The 18,822-nt window shown below is 31.9% G+C and overlaps 1 protein-coding gene across 5 annotated transcripts in view; it reads left to right on the plus strand.

Annotated features, from left to right (window-relative positions):
* Nucleotides 1–18,822, plus strand: part of Sh (Potassium voltage-gated channel protein Shaker) — a 477,661-nt gene that overhangs the window by 440,017 nt on the left and 18,822 nt on the right. For 4 of the 5 annotated variants that reach the window (XR_016305201.1, XR_016305199.1, XR_016305200.1 and 1 more), the window contains 2 exons: nt 2,315–2,958; nt 16,652–16,781. Coding sequence is in view for 1 of the 5 variants with exons in the window: in XM_089649931.1 (XP_089506057.1) it covers nt 2,315–2,958; nt 16,652–16,781 (774 nt within the window). In the remaining 4 variants the exon portion in view is untranslated. Of the gene's footprint in view, nt 1–2,314; nt 2,959–16,135; nt 16,266–16,651; nt 16,782–18,822 lie in introns of all 5 variants that reach the window. The other variant, XR_016305202.1, reaches the window with a different exon arrangement.

The raw sequence follows: 18,822 nt of genomic DNA on the forward strand, positions 1-18,822 counted from the left end.
TTATTTCAAAATTCAAGATGTATTCTACTCGCAGTATTTAATTAAAGCATCTGAAAGATTTCTAGGCGACAAAATTTTCAAACCAAAAACACATGATTTTGCATTACTAAGTATGGCATCGCCTTAAGGAAGGCCATAATTCTCTTCTAAAGTTATGGAATAATAATCAATTGGTGACTGAAGCCAAATGGGTAGAAAATAGTTGCAACCGCTTTTAATCTTAGCAATTCACAGGCGAATGTCAAACTCTGTGTTCATTTCGATGATTTTTTCAACTCGACCCCCTCCAGCTATCTTAGAGCCACTATAGACAGGAGCCTGAATTACTAAATACTTATAAAATCCATGTACTTCTTTAGATAAACTCGCAATTTTCTTAACTTGAATCAACTCATAACAATGCACAGTGTAATACGGTAGGTACCATACACGGGCAAGAGCTGCCGCTGCCGCTCCCGCCATTAAATCTATATAATTATTATTCCAAAACTATCGATCACCAGCAATTTGGACTAATCATTTAGAAGTAATAAATTAATGAAAGAGACAAGTAATAAACATTTAAAAAGAGAGAAAATATATTTGACAGTCTAAACTATTTGCGATACTTGATCGAAAGGGTATAAACTTCTTACTTATACTTTCGCAAACCCGTTGTTTGACAAAGAAATTTTTGCATACTTTCCTACAAAACTAAGCGATGCACTTCTACTGGCCATTAGTCAGAATACAAATTACACTTAATACATATAAATTAAACAACAAGTCCAAATTGGAGCCGGCAAATATTTGATCAAATATTAACGTTTTAATTTTTTTAAACTTCCTTTTAAGCAGGTACTTTATCAATCAAACAAAACTATTTAAATGTTTTATTAGCACTATTATAGTATGGAAAGAGAGAGAGAGAGATAAGTCGTACATGACGTCATCAAGACGAATTAGAAGTAAGAGGACGATCATCTATGACATTATGTATGATCTCTCTCTAGGACTACTTTATCAATATTACAATGATAATGATTTTTTTTTCAATTTAGATTCTCTATTATATATTTATCTACATCTTTATAACTGAATGTTTCTTTATTTGTCCCGTGATGGTGGGTCAACCAATGGGTAAACCAATCTCTCACCGAATGTGAGAGATTGGTTTGAATGGTAGAAATGGTCGGGGATGCCCGATAAACACTTAAAATGTTATCTCTGCACTGAAATGAGAAACGGACTCGAATAAAATTCGAAATACTGTAGTTTTTTATAGAAACAATGTGGTATACAGTAGTAGTGAGTAGTAGAAAAAGTCTGGGATTATTTTACCGGTTAAAATGTGGATTTCATAATATCACATGAAGTGAATGGTTTAAAATGTCGGGGACGCCCGAGGAAGACATGATCAAATAATTATGTGTGGTAAAATGAGGCTTAAGAGATGAAAGAAGAAAGAGTTGTAAGAAAAATGTGTACCGTGGAAAAACCACTAAAAATCACAACCTCAAAACTTTACTCTAAGCTATTCATAACCCCGAGCAAGGCCGGGTACACGTTAGTGTCTGCTCTAAGCACAGGATTTCCTAGTGAGACAAGCACAGACCAACTTCCATATGTTTAAAATATTTGTACATAATATAAATTTTAAAAAATTTGATTAAAAAAATAACCACGTTTTGAATGTGTTAACAAATAATATACAGTGTCGGGTGTGCACTGCCAAAATTGTTTCAACACCCACATTTTAACCTACGCTTTAATTCAAATTTCCTCATTGAAAAAAAAATATATTAATTTTTATTTTCACCTAGTCGAAACTATCCTCCATGGTTAGTAAGCACGCTCATAATAGATTATCTTACAGATAATCTTTTTTGGAAAACCGCGCCTTTTCAGCGAGCATTCTCGGTTGTATCCAATCCAAATAATTATAAATTACCTCCTCTAGCCATTGTTTCATATCTGATCGAGTGAGCACTAATAACTAGATTTAACAGATAATATTGTAATATCGCCACGTGTGATGCGCTACGGAAATAACTTATTTTATCGTTTCCCATGAAACAGTTTGAGCCAAGTTTTCATAACGATGCTTTTGTTTTAGAAATATTAAAATTGTGTAATTTTCCATTGCAAGATATATAATTATTTGTTTTATAATCTTATTTTTTTAAAGAAAGGCAAATATTCCTTGGTTACTATCGAAATTGTCTGACAATATTTGAAAAACTTCTACTACAACCATTAAAAGCGAAAGACATTGCTTTTACGAAATATACATTCATTCATTTGTCACTAATAAAAAACTTTCTGTTTGTTTCAGGGAGGACGAAGGTTTCATCAAAGAGGAAGAAAAGCCTCTTCCGTCCAACGAGAACCAGCGGAAAGTGTGGTTACTATTTGAATACCCTGAGAGTTCTCAAGCTGCTCGCGTAGTAGCCATCATTTCGGTTTTCGTGATCCTTCTGTCCATTGTCATCTTTTGTCTTGAAACCCTTCCGGAGTTCAAGCACTATAAGGTCTTCAACACCACCACCAACGGTACCAAGATAGAGGAGGACGAAGTCCCTGATATAACCGACCCATTCTTCTTGATAGAAACTATTTGTATTATTTGGTTCACGTTTGAACTAGCCGTACGCTTCTTAGCTTGTCCTAATAAACTGAACTTCTTCCGCGACGTGATGAATATCATCGACATCATCGCCATCATCCCCTACTTCATCACCTTAGCCACCGTGGTGGCTGAGGAAGAAGACACGATGAACCTTCCCAAGGCGCCCGTCAGCCCGCAAGACAAGTCCACGAACCAGGCCATGAGCCTTGCCATCCTGCGCGTCATCCGTCTCGTGCGTGTGTTCAGGATCTTCAAGCTGTCCCGCCATTCCAAGGGCCTGCAGATTCTAGGCCGCACGCTCAAGGCGTCCATGCGCGAGCTGGGCCTGCTTATATTCTTCCTCTTCATCGGTAAGTCATCCACTTCCATTTCTTCACTTCCTTCAGACAGAATTCTACATTTAATTAAACCTCAAAATACCTAAACCAAGTTATTTCGAGAATACAATGTTATTTACAGAGATGTGCAAAATGGGTACCCAAAACCATTTGAAATCCAAAATGGAAATGGGTCAAAACTTTTCCATTTGAAAATGCAAAATGCAAAATGGTTTTTAGAAAAGCATTTCAAATGCAAAATGCAAAATACCTATTTTCAAAATGCATTGAAAATGCAAAATGGTTTCTAAGGTCAAACAATCAAAATAATTATAGAATTTTTAAACGATTTTGTCATTTAATAATGGACATCAATGTAGAACAAACATATTACATGATGGTAAATCCAAAAACACCATGACTACAGATTATGAAACCACAAAAAATTTGCGCGGGACTAATGTTGCAAACGTAAAAACATAGAAACTGCTATCTAACATTTAAAATTACAGCGTCATGGCCCCATGTTCAGTATTTGAATCAGCATTTTTTGTAATGGTATCACTCAATTGCCAGGGCTCCTACCAGGGAGCAACTTGACAAATGTAAATTATCTCTCATAGCGAGGTTGAGGACCGACTGATATTTGGGGCTTATGAAAAAAAGATGAGTGGAGATAGTAGGAAGAATGTTGCGAAAAAGCATTTAAAATGGAAAATGCACCGAGAAAAGCATTTTAAATGCAAAATGGTTTTTAGAAAAGCATTTAAAATGCAAAATGGAAAATACCCATTTTGCATTTTGCATTTCCAATTGAAATGGATTTATTTGAAAGAAAGCACATCTCTGGTTATTTAGTATTCCGTTCATAACTAAAGCTAAGGCTTCAAGGTCAGCCGGTGCTTTTAACTATTCATAGAATTTTATTCGTTCATGTTTTCAAGAACTGGATAAATGATCTTAATATTTTTCAAGTGTACAAACATCCACTTGACATATTTTCCAAGACACATAAACAAGATTAACATTGAAATTAATATTGGTACTTATCTCTTTTATACATGATGGGCAATTATAAGAAATTTAACAGTATTGCAAAAATGTTCCACGAATTTAATATTTTAAATAAACAGTACAAATCTTTTGAATTAGAAGAAATTAAAATCAATGCTCAGATGAAATAATATTTTTTTATAATATTGTGTATTTACATATACATATTTTGTTCCCTCAAAACTTAACTATATCTTCCTCAACTATTAATATAATACTTGTAACGTATTTTCTTACAGGATCTGTTCAATATGTTACTGATTGTGATTGATGTACCTACATTATTAATTTTTGTATGACTTTTAACAATACTTACTTTAAAAAATGACAACTTGAATATGTTCTGTTTTTCTCCTACTATACATACACATATACTTAACACTAACAATGAAAACTTGACTTACCGAAATCCTTCTTGTGAATTATAATTATTTATTTATTTCTATATCTAGATAATATATAACATTTTATTACGAACAAAATACTGTTAAAGTTTCTACATACGGTGAAGAAACACTATTAAAAGTCTAAACTGTTTTTCTACCGATCAATAAAAGTAGACACTTTTTCATTTAAAATACGCATATTTACTTACTAATTGAAAAGCAAATTAATTTAAAAATATCTATTTTTAACCGTTTCATTTTCACTTGTAACTTGTAACCCTTTGAAGGCCGATTCGTAAATATAAATAGTTCACGGTGATTCCAGTGAGAAAATGATTTACGCAAATAGAAGTCGTAAATCTACTTCAGCGAGTAGTTCATCAATAGTCGGCCATTTCCAATATTGTACGCGAAGGCCTAAGTCAAGCTGAGTCAAGCCGAGTCAAGCCAAGTCCAGCCAAGCCATTCTAAGGTCATCGAAATAAAACGTGAATTCTAGAGCACTCCATCTTCACTACCAGAATAGAAGTCATTAATTTCTAGTTTGTCTGTGATTTAGTTTTATGATCTATTCCACAGTAAACCAATATCTGACAGCTAACAGACAATGACCATTAACTCCTGAAATGTCTAATTCCGGATGGCTTTACGTGTTTAGAAACCAACAAGTCTTTTATATTGGTTTGTAAATTCTTTTCATTTTTGAGTCCGTTTTAAAGACTGTAGCAATGTTTATGTCCATCCTATTTGTATGTGAAACATGTTAGTGAGCAAGCATAATTTTTTGAATTCAGCTTTATATCAACAACAACTGACATTTTATAAAAATATGTGTAGGTGTTTGTAGTTTGTGATTATCGCGGAATATCAAAACATTTTTCTCAAAAACGTTTTAAAAAGCAAGCAAGCCATCTCCAAACAAAGTGTTGGTAGCAATTTATTTTAATTATATCTTTTAAAGAACTGTTAAAATGATCAAATACATTAAATTAAAAATATTTCAAATAAAAATCTCAAAATGTATCCTTAAAATTTATGAAAACATGTGGTGACTCTGGATGTTTTTACAAATGAAAATAGTGTTTGAGGTTTACACAGTTCTTTGATCTAGTTAGTTTACCTTATACAATACACAATATTCCATTGCTTGCCTTTGCCAATAAAGCTAGCCATTATTTGTGAAACCTGGTTCCCTAATTAAGTCGCCAAACGCATTGAACCTCTTAGGGTGATCTATTGAGGCTCTACCTTTCACCATAACCGAATGATTTGATTTGAATTGCTCGATTTTGCCTTAATTGAAACGTCGTACAATACAGCCATAATTTAAATACGTCTTGAACTAATTGGTCAATTAGATTGCTCAGGAATTTAATCATTAAATAATAATGTAACTATTTGTAGTAATGATCTACTATTTTACTAGTATATACAAAATATTAAGACTATGGTTATTTATCTATAATGACAACTATAAACTGTGGGATATTATTATATTTATTTATTTAACGCCCAGGGGGATTTTACATGTAGGTGGTATAATTTTGATGACGGACAATTTTGAAACATGAGAAAGAAATAATAAACATAAAATTACATTAAAAAATAATGTATGCAAGAAAAAAAAATAAACAGAACAAGAACATAAATTAAAAAATACAGCGATTTGACTGGTTTTCTAAAATACAACTTCCATTTAGGAATAGTGTTGAAATAAATCTTTTACGTGATCCAAAAAATTCGCAATGTTAATATTAAAAATATCGACATCACCTAAGTATTGGTTTCCCATAGTGTGAAACCGTTGTATATTGGGGAGTTCGCAATGTAATTGCGCTTATGTGTGTTGCAGTGGAATAGTGTATTTTGTCTTGTTGTTATTGTAGGTATTCATAGGTTTATGAGTTGCAGAAGTTTGCAACAGTCGAATTTAGAGTTTAGAATTTTGAATAAAAAAGTTAAGTCGTTTATTTTACGCCTGTCTTCCAATGTGTGTATTTTTAGAGTATTAAATAAGAAATGATATTGTAAGTCTTCTTCTGGGATATTTAATTTAAAATTTATTTTTTAATAATATTTTTTTGGTATTCGCTCACATGATATTTGCTAAGCCAAACTATATATCACGTTACTCTCAGGTTACAATAGACTTTTGGGTTCATTTCTTAAAATGCAGAAAGTTTGATTACAGACATAGCTAAAATTTCTGTAATTTATTGCGTAATATTGTATTGCGATTATGATTAAAATAAAATGCAAGTTTTTACTTAGATATTTAATGAATTAATGCCCTCTGAAAATATTGATTAAGGGCCCCCTTTGTAGCACAAACTCACGGGGGAAGTGAATAGGTTCCTCACAAACCTCACTGACTAGTGTGTCTATTGCAGACTATTTCAAATGGTTAATTCACCAATCAACTTGGAATATAATCAGTTAGATATTCCATCCGATAATATACGACCGGACATTTTAATTACATGTTTGTTTGAAATTATATTAGATTAAATACTTTTTGGGAAAAATGAAGAGAGACTTTGATATTATAATGACAAGAATTATTCGATTAAAATTGCAAAACCTTTGTAACATTTTATTTCATCTCATGGCAACTTAAGAAGTGGACCCCAAATAATCGGTAACCGGACAATACAGAACACTTTTGAAAATGTATATGTATAAAGTAATGAAAAGTAAGTGAAAAAAAAAAAATATGACCGTTTTTTAAAGTAGTTTTTTTTTAAATTTATTTAGTTACTATATCTTTTTTTATAAAAATAGAACACTTTTCAAAAGTGTTTTATTTTTCACTTTTCAGTTAGTCTTAAGTCATGGAACCAAAAAATCTTTGTATTTATACCAACTAATTTACAAACCATATGCTCCCTCGTTTTCGGGAACGAATGAAAGTAAATTTTGGAAGCGAAAACGAACCCAGTTTCCGACATCCGATCGAGCTGAAACTCGGCAGATACATAGAGATAAACTCGATGTTCTCGATGACAATGCATGCTATCGACTTTTGATGGCAATCAAGTATATATCTGCATTTCTCTGCAATCGGATGATTATACGAAATAAATGTCAGTTTTACACGAACGGCAGTTCTAGGTTGTAGATTCCAATTCCTGAGTAGGAAGGATCAATTCTATCGACTTTTGATGGCAATCAAGTATATATCTGCATTTCTCTGCAATCGGATGATTATACGAAATAAATGTCAGTTTTACCCGAACGGCAGTTCTAGGTTGTAGATTCCAATTCCTGAGTAGGAAGGATCAATTCTCATTCAAACAAACAAAAAAATGGTTATGTTTTAAAAGATATTTTAAAATAGAATCATGATAATAATAAATTTGATGATTTGTATAGCGCCGTTTTTGTGCAAAATCACCTCAATGGCGCTTTACAATTATATGATACATTTTACAAACATCTGTAATTTTTTTTTGTTTTTTTTTTTTACATTAGCTCTACACGGGAGGCCCTGATAACTTCCTTCAGGGCCTATGTCATCTTATCGGATGCATATGGAGGGTCTATTTAAGGAAAAGAAGGAGTAGAAGTTCTGCGAAGGAAAAAAAATATGAGGAGTGGGTAGGAATCTGGGGGTCAGTGTATCCAGAGTGACGGACGTAAGAATCCGTCCCTTCAACTGCGGTACAAGGCGATGGGTCAAGAGTGTCCGGCCGGAGAGGTCAAAAGGCCTCCCTCAAGTAGTCGAGAGAGATCGATAGATTCTGAGGTATCCGCCTCCTAGACCTAACCAAACCTCACTCTCAAGAACCCGGGCACCCCTGCTAAGTCACCAAACGTAGCGAACCACTTCGGGTAACCTATGGCAGAGGTGTTGATTTTCCAAGAAATGCTTCCCGGGGCGAAATGAGCCACGGAGTCGAATTATATTCAATAAAATCTCTTTTTTTTAACAGTACCGGAGGTAGCAACATGTTAAGTTAACATTAAAAAAAATGCACGTATACCAAAATCTGAACATCGCCTTCATTTGGCTTTAAGCTATTCTCTCACGTAGGTACTTTATACTCTCAAAATATAATTTGTTGGCTTCACAATATATACATAGTCCAAGCCCACATATAAAGGATTTTCCAATAAGAGGTGTTATTTTGAATAGCCCGCTGTTTCGGTAGATAATACTTTTGAAGCTGTCATTTTTTGACATTTGACAAGTAGAAACTACGCCATTAATAAAAATAGAACTCAAAAAATGGCTCGGAAAACCCAAGAGTTATTGTTGAAAAGCCTCTTTATCCTCAACGTGTGACTGTTTGGTGCGGTTTATGGTTTATTGGACCTTACTTTTTCGAAACTGAGGCTGGATAAACAGTTTTGGTGAGTGGATTGCGCTATCGAGAGATGATTAATGATTTTCATGGCCGGAATTTGATGGTATTGATCTGGACAACGTTTAATTTCAACAAGACGGCGCTACGTGCCACAAAAGCAACGAAACCATTGATGTTTTACGATTTAATATCAAAATAACACCTCTTATTGAAAAACCCTGTATTATTACAGTATAGCAAGACTAAAATTATTCACTAAACAATGTAATTTTCGAACTGCGTTCTAAGTACCACGGTAATTTTCAACAAATACTCAGTAATATTAATTTTATGTCCAACTCCAGTGAAATAGGGGAAATATCAACAACGCCGGCCGCTAGAGGTGCTAGTGTAGCATATTTACTTTGATATTCCTTTCAATGGCGGCAAATTGGATTCATTTAGTACTTGGTGGAGGTGTGTTTGCTCTTTCTAATTTGTATTTTGATCAATATTTATGAAAATAAATATGAAAACGTCCCAAAAAAAGTAGTTTCTGTGAGTGTAGTTTACGGGTGTAACAATGAAAACACTCCAAGTTGTTTTCAGGATGCTAAAAAATGTTGAAAGGTTAGTTAGTTAGTTGACTAAATGTTAGAAGTGGAAGGTATTATTAATATATGGTATCAATACATGGTATTTCTTCCAACAATGTTTTGATGTTCGTATTTGAAATATTCTATGACTTTCAAAATAATCAAATGTTAATAATTTAATAATCTTAAAAATCTGTTTTTTAGTTAGTAATTTGAGAAAATTAATGAGTTACTTAATTTAGAAAGTATGTTTGGCTGATAAGCATATTGAATTATGACGTAGAAGTGAATGGTAGAAAAATTCGGGGAAAGAATTTTTTTCCGTATTGCCCTGGTTAATATTAATTGAGTTTAATTTTGCTGTATTTGGCTGTAGCTTTATTAATGGATCACATTTTAAGCTTTCTGATTAAATATCTTAAATTGAGATACATATCAATACATTACTTGTGTACTAAGAATTATCGGGTTAAACATAAGTGAAAAGAGAATTAAATTAGAAGGAAAAGAAATAAAAATTAAAGTGAAAATATTGAGGATGAAAGAATATTAATCATTATTTTTTAATTTTATTTTGATAATCACTCTAAAATTAGTTTTTAGAATAGAAGAAGTGCATAATATATCAATATTCAATTATCAATTTAAGGCACTGCGAATATAATAGGTCCAAAATTAGTAAAAAAATCATAGAGGATGGAATCGTTATGTATGTACACACTCTTCTATCGTTACGTTCTTTCAAATAGGTAAATTGAATTTATGTAAATATTAAGTATTATAAACAGTATTGTAAAAGAATTATTAGAGCCGCTATCAATTACAACCCTTACGTAGATGGCGATAAGGTTTAAATGCCCGCTTAACACCATCCGCCCGTTTTGATTTATGCAAGAAAAAAACATTACCAAAAAGTGCCTTTTATTTTATTTTTTGGATGTTCAGGAATAAATATTTAATTTTTTTTCGATCATTTTAAATAACTTAATTTGCCACATTATACAGTAAAATTATAACCGAAAATGAGTTCGTAAGTACGAGATTTTGATCTTTAAAGCAGTTTTCATAGACCTTGTACATTCTTTTTTTCTGGGCTTATAAAAAGACTTATCTAAAAAATACTCGATTATTTCAAAGGCCAAGATGTATTATACTGGCAGTATTTAATTAAAGCATCTGAAACATTTCTAGACGACCAAATTTTCAAACCAAAAACACATGATTTTGCATTACTACGTATGGCATAGCCTTAACGTAAATTATGTATACACAATTATTTTACAAGCAATGTGTAATTTTTTTTTTTTTTTTATTTTTTTTTTTTTTATTTATTTATTTATTTATTTATTTTTTTATTAATACCCCAAACTAGGCAAATGCCCGTATTATGGTGGTAATAAATAAGAAAATATAAAAAAAGAAATCATAAGAAAATATAAAAAACATATAAAATAAAATATAAACACAAAATACAATGTTGTTCAGATATCGTTATACAAATGGTAAAACAAAAACTAAAATAATAAATATATATGCGATAATATGGATAAAGTCGGAATGAATTCACTTAATGGTCTTTCTTCAGTCAGACAATAATTTCATTCAGGAAGCTTTCTGATTTCATTCTGCCACATTCTATGAGCCATACGGTTATTTTCTTTTGAAGAGGGCCTGTTTTAATCTCACTGCATTGCTGCTTGAACCCATTATACACCTTAGGAGCCAGAAATACATGGAAACGTTGTCCAAACGATTTGTTCATTTTTGGTACTATCATCCTTTGTTCTGATCTTAGTCTTGTTGTGTAGCTGTGATCAACAATACTATGAAGCTTGGGATTGTTTGTATAGTACATTATGAGTGCATGAATATAAATCTGTCTTACATCTAATAATTTTGTTTCCTTAAATAAGGGTGTCGATGGATACATAAAAGGTTTTTTATCCATCACTCTTATTACAGCTTTTTGTGCCTTGGCTAACGGATCTAGTATGGTCTTGGCTGCACCGCCCCAGCTTAGTATGCCATACCTGATAATTGAATGGCACAAAGCATAGTACACAATTTTAATGGTTTTTAATGTGTATACAAGCAATATGTATATACAAGCAATAACATACATTTTAATGTATTATTAATTGTAATCACGAGTTCCATGCGTAGGTATGTACGAGCAATAATATTTTATTACTTTTTTAAGAAGTCGAAAATATTTTTGCACATATTCTGTTACCGTCTGAGTACCTAAACTTTTTGTCACAATAATATATATTCTGATTACTCGAGTGGCTCGAAGGTACCTGAAGAATTGGCCAGTAATTACTTTTCACCGTAATTTTAGATCCATAAACCATGTACAATTCAAATCCACGTTTTACGGTTCTAAAAATAATGTATTGTTGGCCAATAGAACTCTTGCTACGTCAGTAAAAATTAATTAAATTGTCAAACGTGGTTTGTTAGTACGCCTACAACAATGTTCAGCTGGGATTATTTTTAAATAACTGAGAGCAAGATTAACATTAAAACTAGTTTACAATTTTACCACGCTTCTTCAGGTCAGTAGTACGTATCTTATTTGCTTGATTACAATTCAAATTAAAGCAATAGTAGTTTTCAAAAAAAGTTGAATAAAAAATAAGTTTTGTGTAATAATGTATATTAGCATTTTTTCCGATTTGATTCAGAGGTAATAAATAATCAAGCATTTTTTATATATAGTAAAAATTTCGGTTTTCAGTACGATTCGTTAGTTAGTGCTGTGGAAAATCTGGTTAAATGAACTAACTACTGTTTAAAGAATCCAGACAAGCGATACCTACGTACGATGTAATATTTTTAACAAAATTATTTTAAATGCCATTTTCATAATTGGAAATGATTTGTTTATTCCGTGATTTATCGCTGGACTACACTTGTAAGGTAAATTAATGTTTCACAATGTGTTATCAAACAAACGACCCCGGTTCTATAAACCGATGGAAACTGGTTTATTTTGTTTATAGAGTGGAACTCGTGTACTGTACAGCAGTGTCATCTGTTGACAAAGTAACGTAGTACAAATGTTGTACCGCGCTGAATAAAATTCATTCGCCCCAGCGATTCAGTTCCTTTGACATTTAAATTTACGTGATTCATGAAACATATATACATTCATGATGTATATATTGTTTATATGCGTGAGGATGCGTCATATGGGTGTATGTATACATGTGTGTTGTTATATGTATATAGGTATGTCTGCTGCTATATACACATGTGTGCTTGCATGCACACATATTAAAAATTATATATATAATTATGTACATTTTTACAATCTAATGCTAATTTACTTCTTTCTCCTTTCTAATTTCTTAGAAATATATATATTAATCTTCTACTTTTTATAACAATTTTTCCAAAATTTTAGCTTCATCTATAGTTACTAATTTCATATGTTTACACTAGATTTCATATTTCATACAAAGTAATTACACTCAATTGGTCACCATGAAACAGGCAGCCGCCTAGTATGGTGATTCATTATATCTACTTTATGTAAATTTCAAAACAATGTAACATGTATTAAATAAATAAATAAATAAAATATTCTAGATACGTAGTAAAAAATTACGTGTTAAATTGTAAACTTATTCTGTGATATTCTTACCATCTTTTTCGGGATCGGTAATTTATTGATGAGATAACCGATGGAATTATGATATGTACATAATAATAAAGAAAACTGATTTCACCAAATTCCATAAGACCCTTCAACTTCTAGGCCCCATGCAGGCCAATGAAATTGTGATATGTACACAGTTAAAAAGAAAACCAAATTACATAAGATCCTTCAACTTTTCGGCCCCAGGAAGGGCAATGAAAATAATTTTCTGTTTATAAAATAATTTTTGTATTTGAAAATGTTTGATCAATAATTTCACATTAATTAAGTTAAAATTAACCTTACTTCAGACTCACTGGCAATCTTTTTTATCTCTTCGGTGTGGTCATCGTAGAGAAGCAACATTACTTTCTTCCGCATTTTTAATTTAATTACTACTAACAAGCGTTGAGAAACGTGAAAAGACTTCGTTAAAAGGTAACTTTATGCAACTTGCCACCTGCATATCTCAGGCACGAGCTTTACGAGGATTAAATATATGAAAGACGTTATTTGTTTTTCAAAATTTTGATGTAAAATTTTGCAATTCTATTTACAATTCTGAGAGATTTGAGGATTGAGTAATTTCAAATAGGATTTTATCGAAATATCCGAAAGGAAAAATTTGGGCGTAAATTAATGATGTTAATATTTAAAATGCCTTAATCAGGAAATAAGTCTAATCTTTATGAAACCACTGAAAAGTAACACTCCAAATTATTTCAAGTAAGTGAAGTAAATTTCATATATATCCAGCTTGTAATACGCATAAATAATGCGGTTAATTGGATAGTTAATCCCAATGAACAAGTCTTAAGCCGGCAACTTAGCCATTCTTAGCGAAAACTTAAGTCCGTGGTCCAGCTCCCAAGCTCCTGGCGTAGCTCAAAGGAACGATTCCTTTCACTTTTCAATGTAATGTATTATTTTTTGGTAAATACTCGTATAAGTAAATTTCTTCTCACTTATTTTTTTACATACGAGTCGAATTAGAGTCAGTATAATATATTTTTTAACAATAACAATGTGGTATATTGTAGTTAATAGTAAAAAAAGTCTGGGATGCCCTAAACTCGTTATCTTTGCACTGCAATGGTGTACGAAGCGGAATCAAAGTCGATATAATTTAGTTTTAAAAACAGGAGCATGTGGTTTACAGTTGTGAAAGGTAGAAACAGTCGGAGACCGCCGATAAAGACATGGCGCGATCAAGTGAAAAAAATTCTTGAACTATCCGCATGTTTGGTGAAATTGTACCAGGAGTTATGCCTGATAGGGTACTTAATCGATTTTTTTATTTGTATCGATAATAATTTAAAAAAATATATATTTATGATCTTGTTAATAAATACAAGAGATTTCTTACTATGAGCCAAAATTAAGAAATCTAATAAAAATGTTATGCTTTTTTTTATAATCCCGTAAAGTGATCCATTAGCGGCAACTACTAAAACGCATTCGCACGCATTGTTTTAAATACCCTGTTATAATATACTGTTTTAAAATGCCCTGGGTCTGTCAGACCCTACTAGGCATGCGGAGAGTTAAAACAAATCTTTTTTTTCAATTATTAAAAATAAGATTATTTCCAAGTTAAAACTACATCCGATTTTCATGTAGACTGGTAGATGGATTCACTGTTTTTCTCAATAAAAGTCAGTTAGTACATTTGTGCGGTACCTAATACTTTTCTATAGAATTCCTCATTGACAAAACCAACTTTAAACTATTATTGAAAGTTTTATAAAATACTATTTGAAGTCCCTGGCTGCTCGACTGTCACAGACACTCGTTTAGATTCAACTAGCTGAAGTTCCCGGCGTTGCCCGGGCTTTACACAAAGTTTTTAGAAATCAGACATAGACACTGAACATCTTCTTGTTTTGAAGTTCAAGTCTACAAAACTTGATCAATCTCGGAATGAAACTATAGATTTATATTTAAAAAAAAATCAAATCCGCGCTTATTGACCGGTATCCGCTACAGACACTCTCGTATATACTAGTATTTTTTTTTTAAATTCAAGAAATTTGTTGAGTTGTGTTGAATTTTCCTGTGAAATGGGGTGCTCTCATTTGAACGTGGCTATTGTATTTATGTAAACTTGGTTTTTACAGGTGTTCTCATTTAAGTGAAAAAAATCCAGTTACAAAAACTCAGATATGTTACATAATACATAAAATAGGAAACTAAAAATCCCTACGTAAAATTAAATTTGAACTTTATTTTTTTTTTATGTCCTTTTTTTTAACGAAAGGCACTAAAATGATACTCAAAATATATTTAACAAATAGAATCAAGAGAAACTAAATAAATAACTAGCCCAATCTTTGTAGATGCAGGACATATTTTCTGAGACTGCACTCGTATAAATATTTATCCAACTTTTCAATTACTAGGCGACTTGGCTTAACTACTTAATAAAATAATTTCATAAAAAATAGGTAAGGTACCTATTTTAAAATAGATAATGAGGTCGGCAATAAAAGGGAAGCATTTAATTTTGTTGGTTGTTATTCACGTTCGTCTCTAGTATTAAACATATTAATTTATTAGTGTAAATATTGCGCAGAAAAAAACATTCTTCGAGAAATTAAAATAAACTATTATTGTCTCGAAATGTACAAATTTAAAATATTATAATTTATTGGAAATTATAATTTTGGCTTTCCTATACCTAGTAAAACGATTCGATAAAGACATTATATTCAATGAAATATATATGTAATTTATATAATCTCGTCTACCACACTAGGCTCATGCCCATACAATAGTAGTCGTAGGTATGTAATATTTAATGTTATTACATATATAATAATATAACATACGACTTCCATTATACGGGCATGAGCCTAGTATGAAAGAAGAGACTTGTTATTGACATGATTAATAATATTATGTCGAAACAAAAATAATATTTTAAAAACCCATTAATAACCTATAATGTAATAATGTTTCGTCAGTGACAAGTTTTGACTCACTTTGAATCAAATCGTATTTTTTGTATAATTTAATAGATTGTAAACAGCTATAGTTTTATCAGGAAAAACCCAGTGAACGGTTTTCTGACACTTATTCTAAATCCCCTTATACATTTTCCGACAGAAATATTTTGATGGAATTAAGACAAGCGATGACCTTCAGTGACCAAACATGGACTTAACTGACGTATAATTGTGTATTGGGGAGCTGGGACTTTTTGTGTTGCTTGGAATTGTTGTGTAGCTTGAGAGAGAAATGTTTCAGGCGTTGTCCTATTCTCAAGTGCTGTTTACTTCGCCGAGGCCGGCTCAGAATTGAGTTTCTTCAAGAGCATACCCTCGGCATTTTGGTGGGCGGTTGTCACCATGACAACTGTAGGCTACGGAGACATGAGGTAACCCCCGCCACTCTTCCGGACTTCACAGATTAAGTGTTGTAACCGTCTGCTTATTTTGTTTTCTTTGTAGGTTTGTGTAGCGGGACACGTGGACAACCAGCGCTCGTAACAACCGTGGCGGGATGACAAACGTTTAAGGAGAAGACCGAGCAATTTAATTACTAAAAACCGTGCGGTGTGGGTAAACTAGGAACCGTTTCACTGGTAGAGATTTGTTTAAGATACGCGTGCACCTATACTTTGGGGCAATAAACGGTGTAACTTCGGGAGCGTACTCGCCTTCTTAGAGTGTTGTCATCCCGCGTCACGCGACGCTGTCCAACCATGCACAAACTGTTGTTGAACCGTGTGTAAATGTCGTACCGTCTGGTTTATTCTTGTAGGTGTGGTGCTGTTTTCATCTGCCGTTTACTTCGCTGAAGCCGGCAGTGAGAACTCGTTCTTCAAGTCGATTCCGGACGCTTTTTGGTGGGCCGTCGTCACAATGACCACTGTGGGCTACGGAGACATGACGTATGATGCACTTGTGATAATAATTCTTACCCAAACGCATAACACACAACACACGCTTTGGTTTTCTACCCAAATTATATAAACATTGTTGAATTAGACATATTACCAATATCCATCATTAAGCATTACAAATATCTTTTTAAGCACAAAAGGATTCAGGAATACATTAAACAATACTGAAGTTAACTTATGTAGTATCACTGGCAAAATTTAAAAAATATATTAACAGTACTCTTGGGCTATTTTGCTGTAAATATCAGTTAGAAGTAAAAGGTACCGAGTTCGATTCCCGGTTCTAGAAAAAAAATGTTTCTTCACAGATTTATTAAGATTAAACTTTAATTTCGCAATGTCGTAAATAGGTTGTCTATCCTTATTCATTGATTAATTTAATTTAACTTTTTTCCATAAATACTTTGAGTTTTAATGGATCTGAAACTTTTTAGAGTTAAATTTTTAAAAGCGTCATGAAATCTATTTGAAAGAGTGTGTATTTGAGAATAATAAAGACCGGCAAAGCCGACGTGAAAATGTGAGTGGTCGACTGAGGAAGTTCTATTTTTGGACGTTTTTAAATGATGTCTTTCGTTGCAAATCTTATGAGAATATTTGTATATAGTGTTATGTACTTATCTAGAAATGTACATTTTAACGGTCACATTGTCACATCGTTATAAAATACAAAAGCTGCGTTTCATGAAAAAATCTGAGAGAAGCGAATAATAAATTAAATCGAGAATTAAGTTTAAATGAGTTTTTTGAAGGCAGAAACCAAATTGATTCTAAAATCATGTTGGTTTGCTGAGAATGAATGGATGTGAATAAATGTTTTACATGGCGTGTTGGGTGTTGAGGTTCAACTTATGCTGTCATTTTATTTACCTGCTTAAACAAATTAAACTACACCATTTTTTTAAAATATTTTTCTAGTTCAATTAGTGCTGACTTACGAAAATACTCATTTTTATTATGGTTTCAAAAGAAAAGAAAATTTGGAGTGTAGTCAGTGTAGATTAAAATCATTTTCACGAAAAAATATGTCTAATTAAACAATTTTTATATTTTGCATATTCACAATACTACTAAAATGGTATTGTTTTTAGTGTTATTTTTATTATGAATAGTTACCATACAAAGAGTTTATTATAGTTCTGAGGTAGGTGCTTGCAAAAATCATTCATATAATGCATTTAGAACATGTTTACTGTTTCAACAAAATTTAAAAATCATTTTATAGTTTTACAGTATTTTCGTCATTCACAGATAAATCTCACAAATAAAGAACAAAATTTTTCTAGTATAATTACTTAAGTAAGAAATGACTCTTTAAAAGTGTTTCTGTTAATATTTTCACAGTTACATTAGTTACAAACAATGGTACAGTCTTCTTTGATCACTGATAATTTTTTTTTTAATTAAAATTCCTTAGACAAAGGTATCAAAATTGATAATAAAAAATTATTTATGTTAAGAAATTATCATTCACTATCATGATAATCATTTTCTCATGTCAGATATTAAAAAAGCTTTAGATTAAACCGCTTCTCATCGTAGTTAGATTATTAAGTAAACCTGATCACTTTACTTAAAATAACATTGAGCTTTCTTACAAGGTTGCAGTACAACTACGTAATAATATAATTGCAAAAAAAAATTTCAGTTAAATTTTAATCTACAATAATAAGTCACTATATTTTAACCAAATAACACCAGTGGGTCTTTTGTATCGTCAGAACTTAAGGACTTATGCCATCTGAGCTATATCTACATAGTTCGGTTTAAAAATATAACTGAAATTTTGGTTAGAATTTTTGCGAGAAAAGCTTATGTTGTGTAATATTATATAAACAATAAAAACACAAACATATACACAACACAAATAACACAAACATTCACGAACAAGGTGCATTATCTTTGCTTTTCACACGTTAAATTCATCATGGAAGAGAGCCCATTAGTCTCTTGACATAATGATAGTATTCGATTATTTGTTCACGAATCTTTAGACTACAACCATTTTGTAAATAATAACTCTTTTTCT

This window comes from Hesperophylax consimilis, chromosome 31 (genome assembly GCF_061612785.1).
Source record: "Hesperophylax consimilis isolate HC1 chromosome 31, BYU_Hcon_1.0, whole genome shotgun sequence".
Lineage (NCBI taxonomy): Eukaryota > Metazoa > Arthropoda > Insecta > Trichoptera > Limnephilidae > Hesperophylax > Hesperophylax consimilis.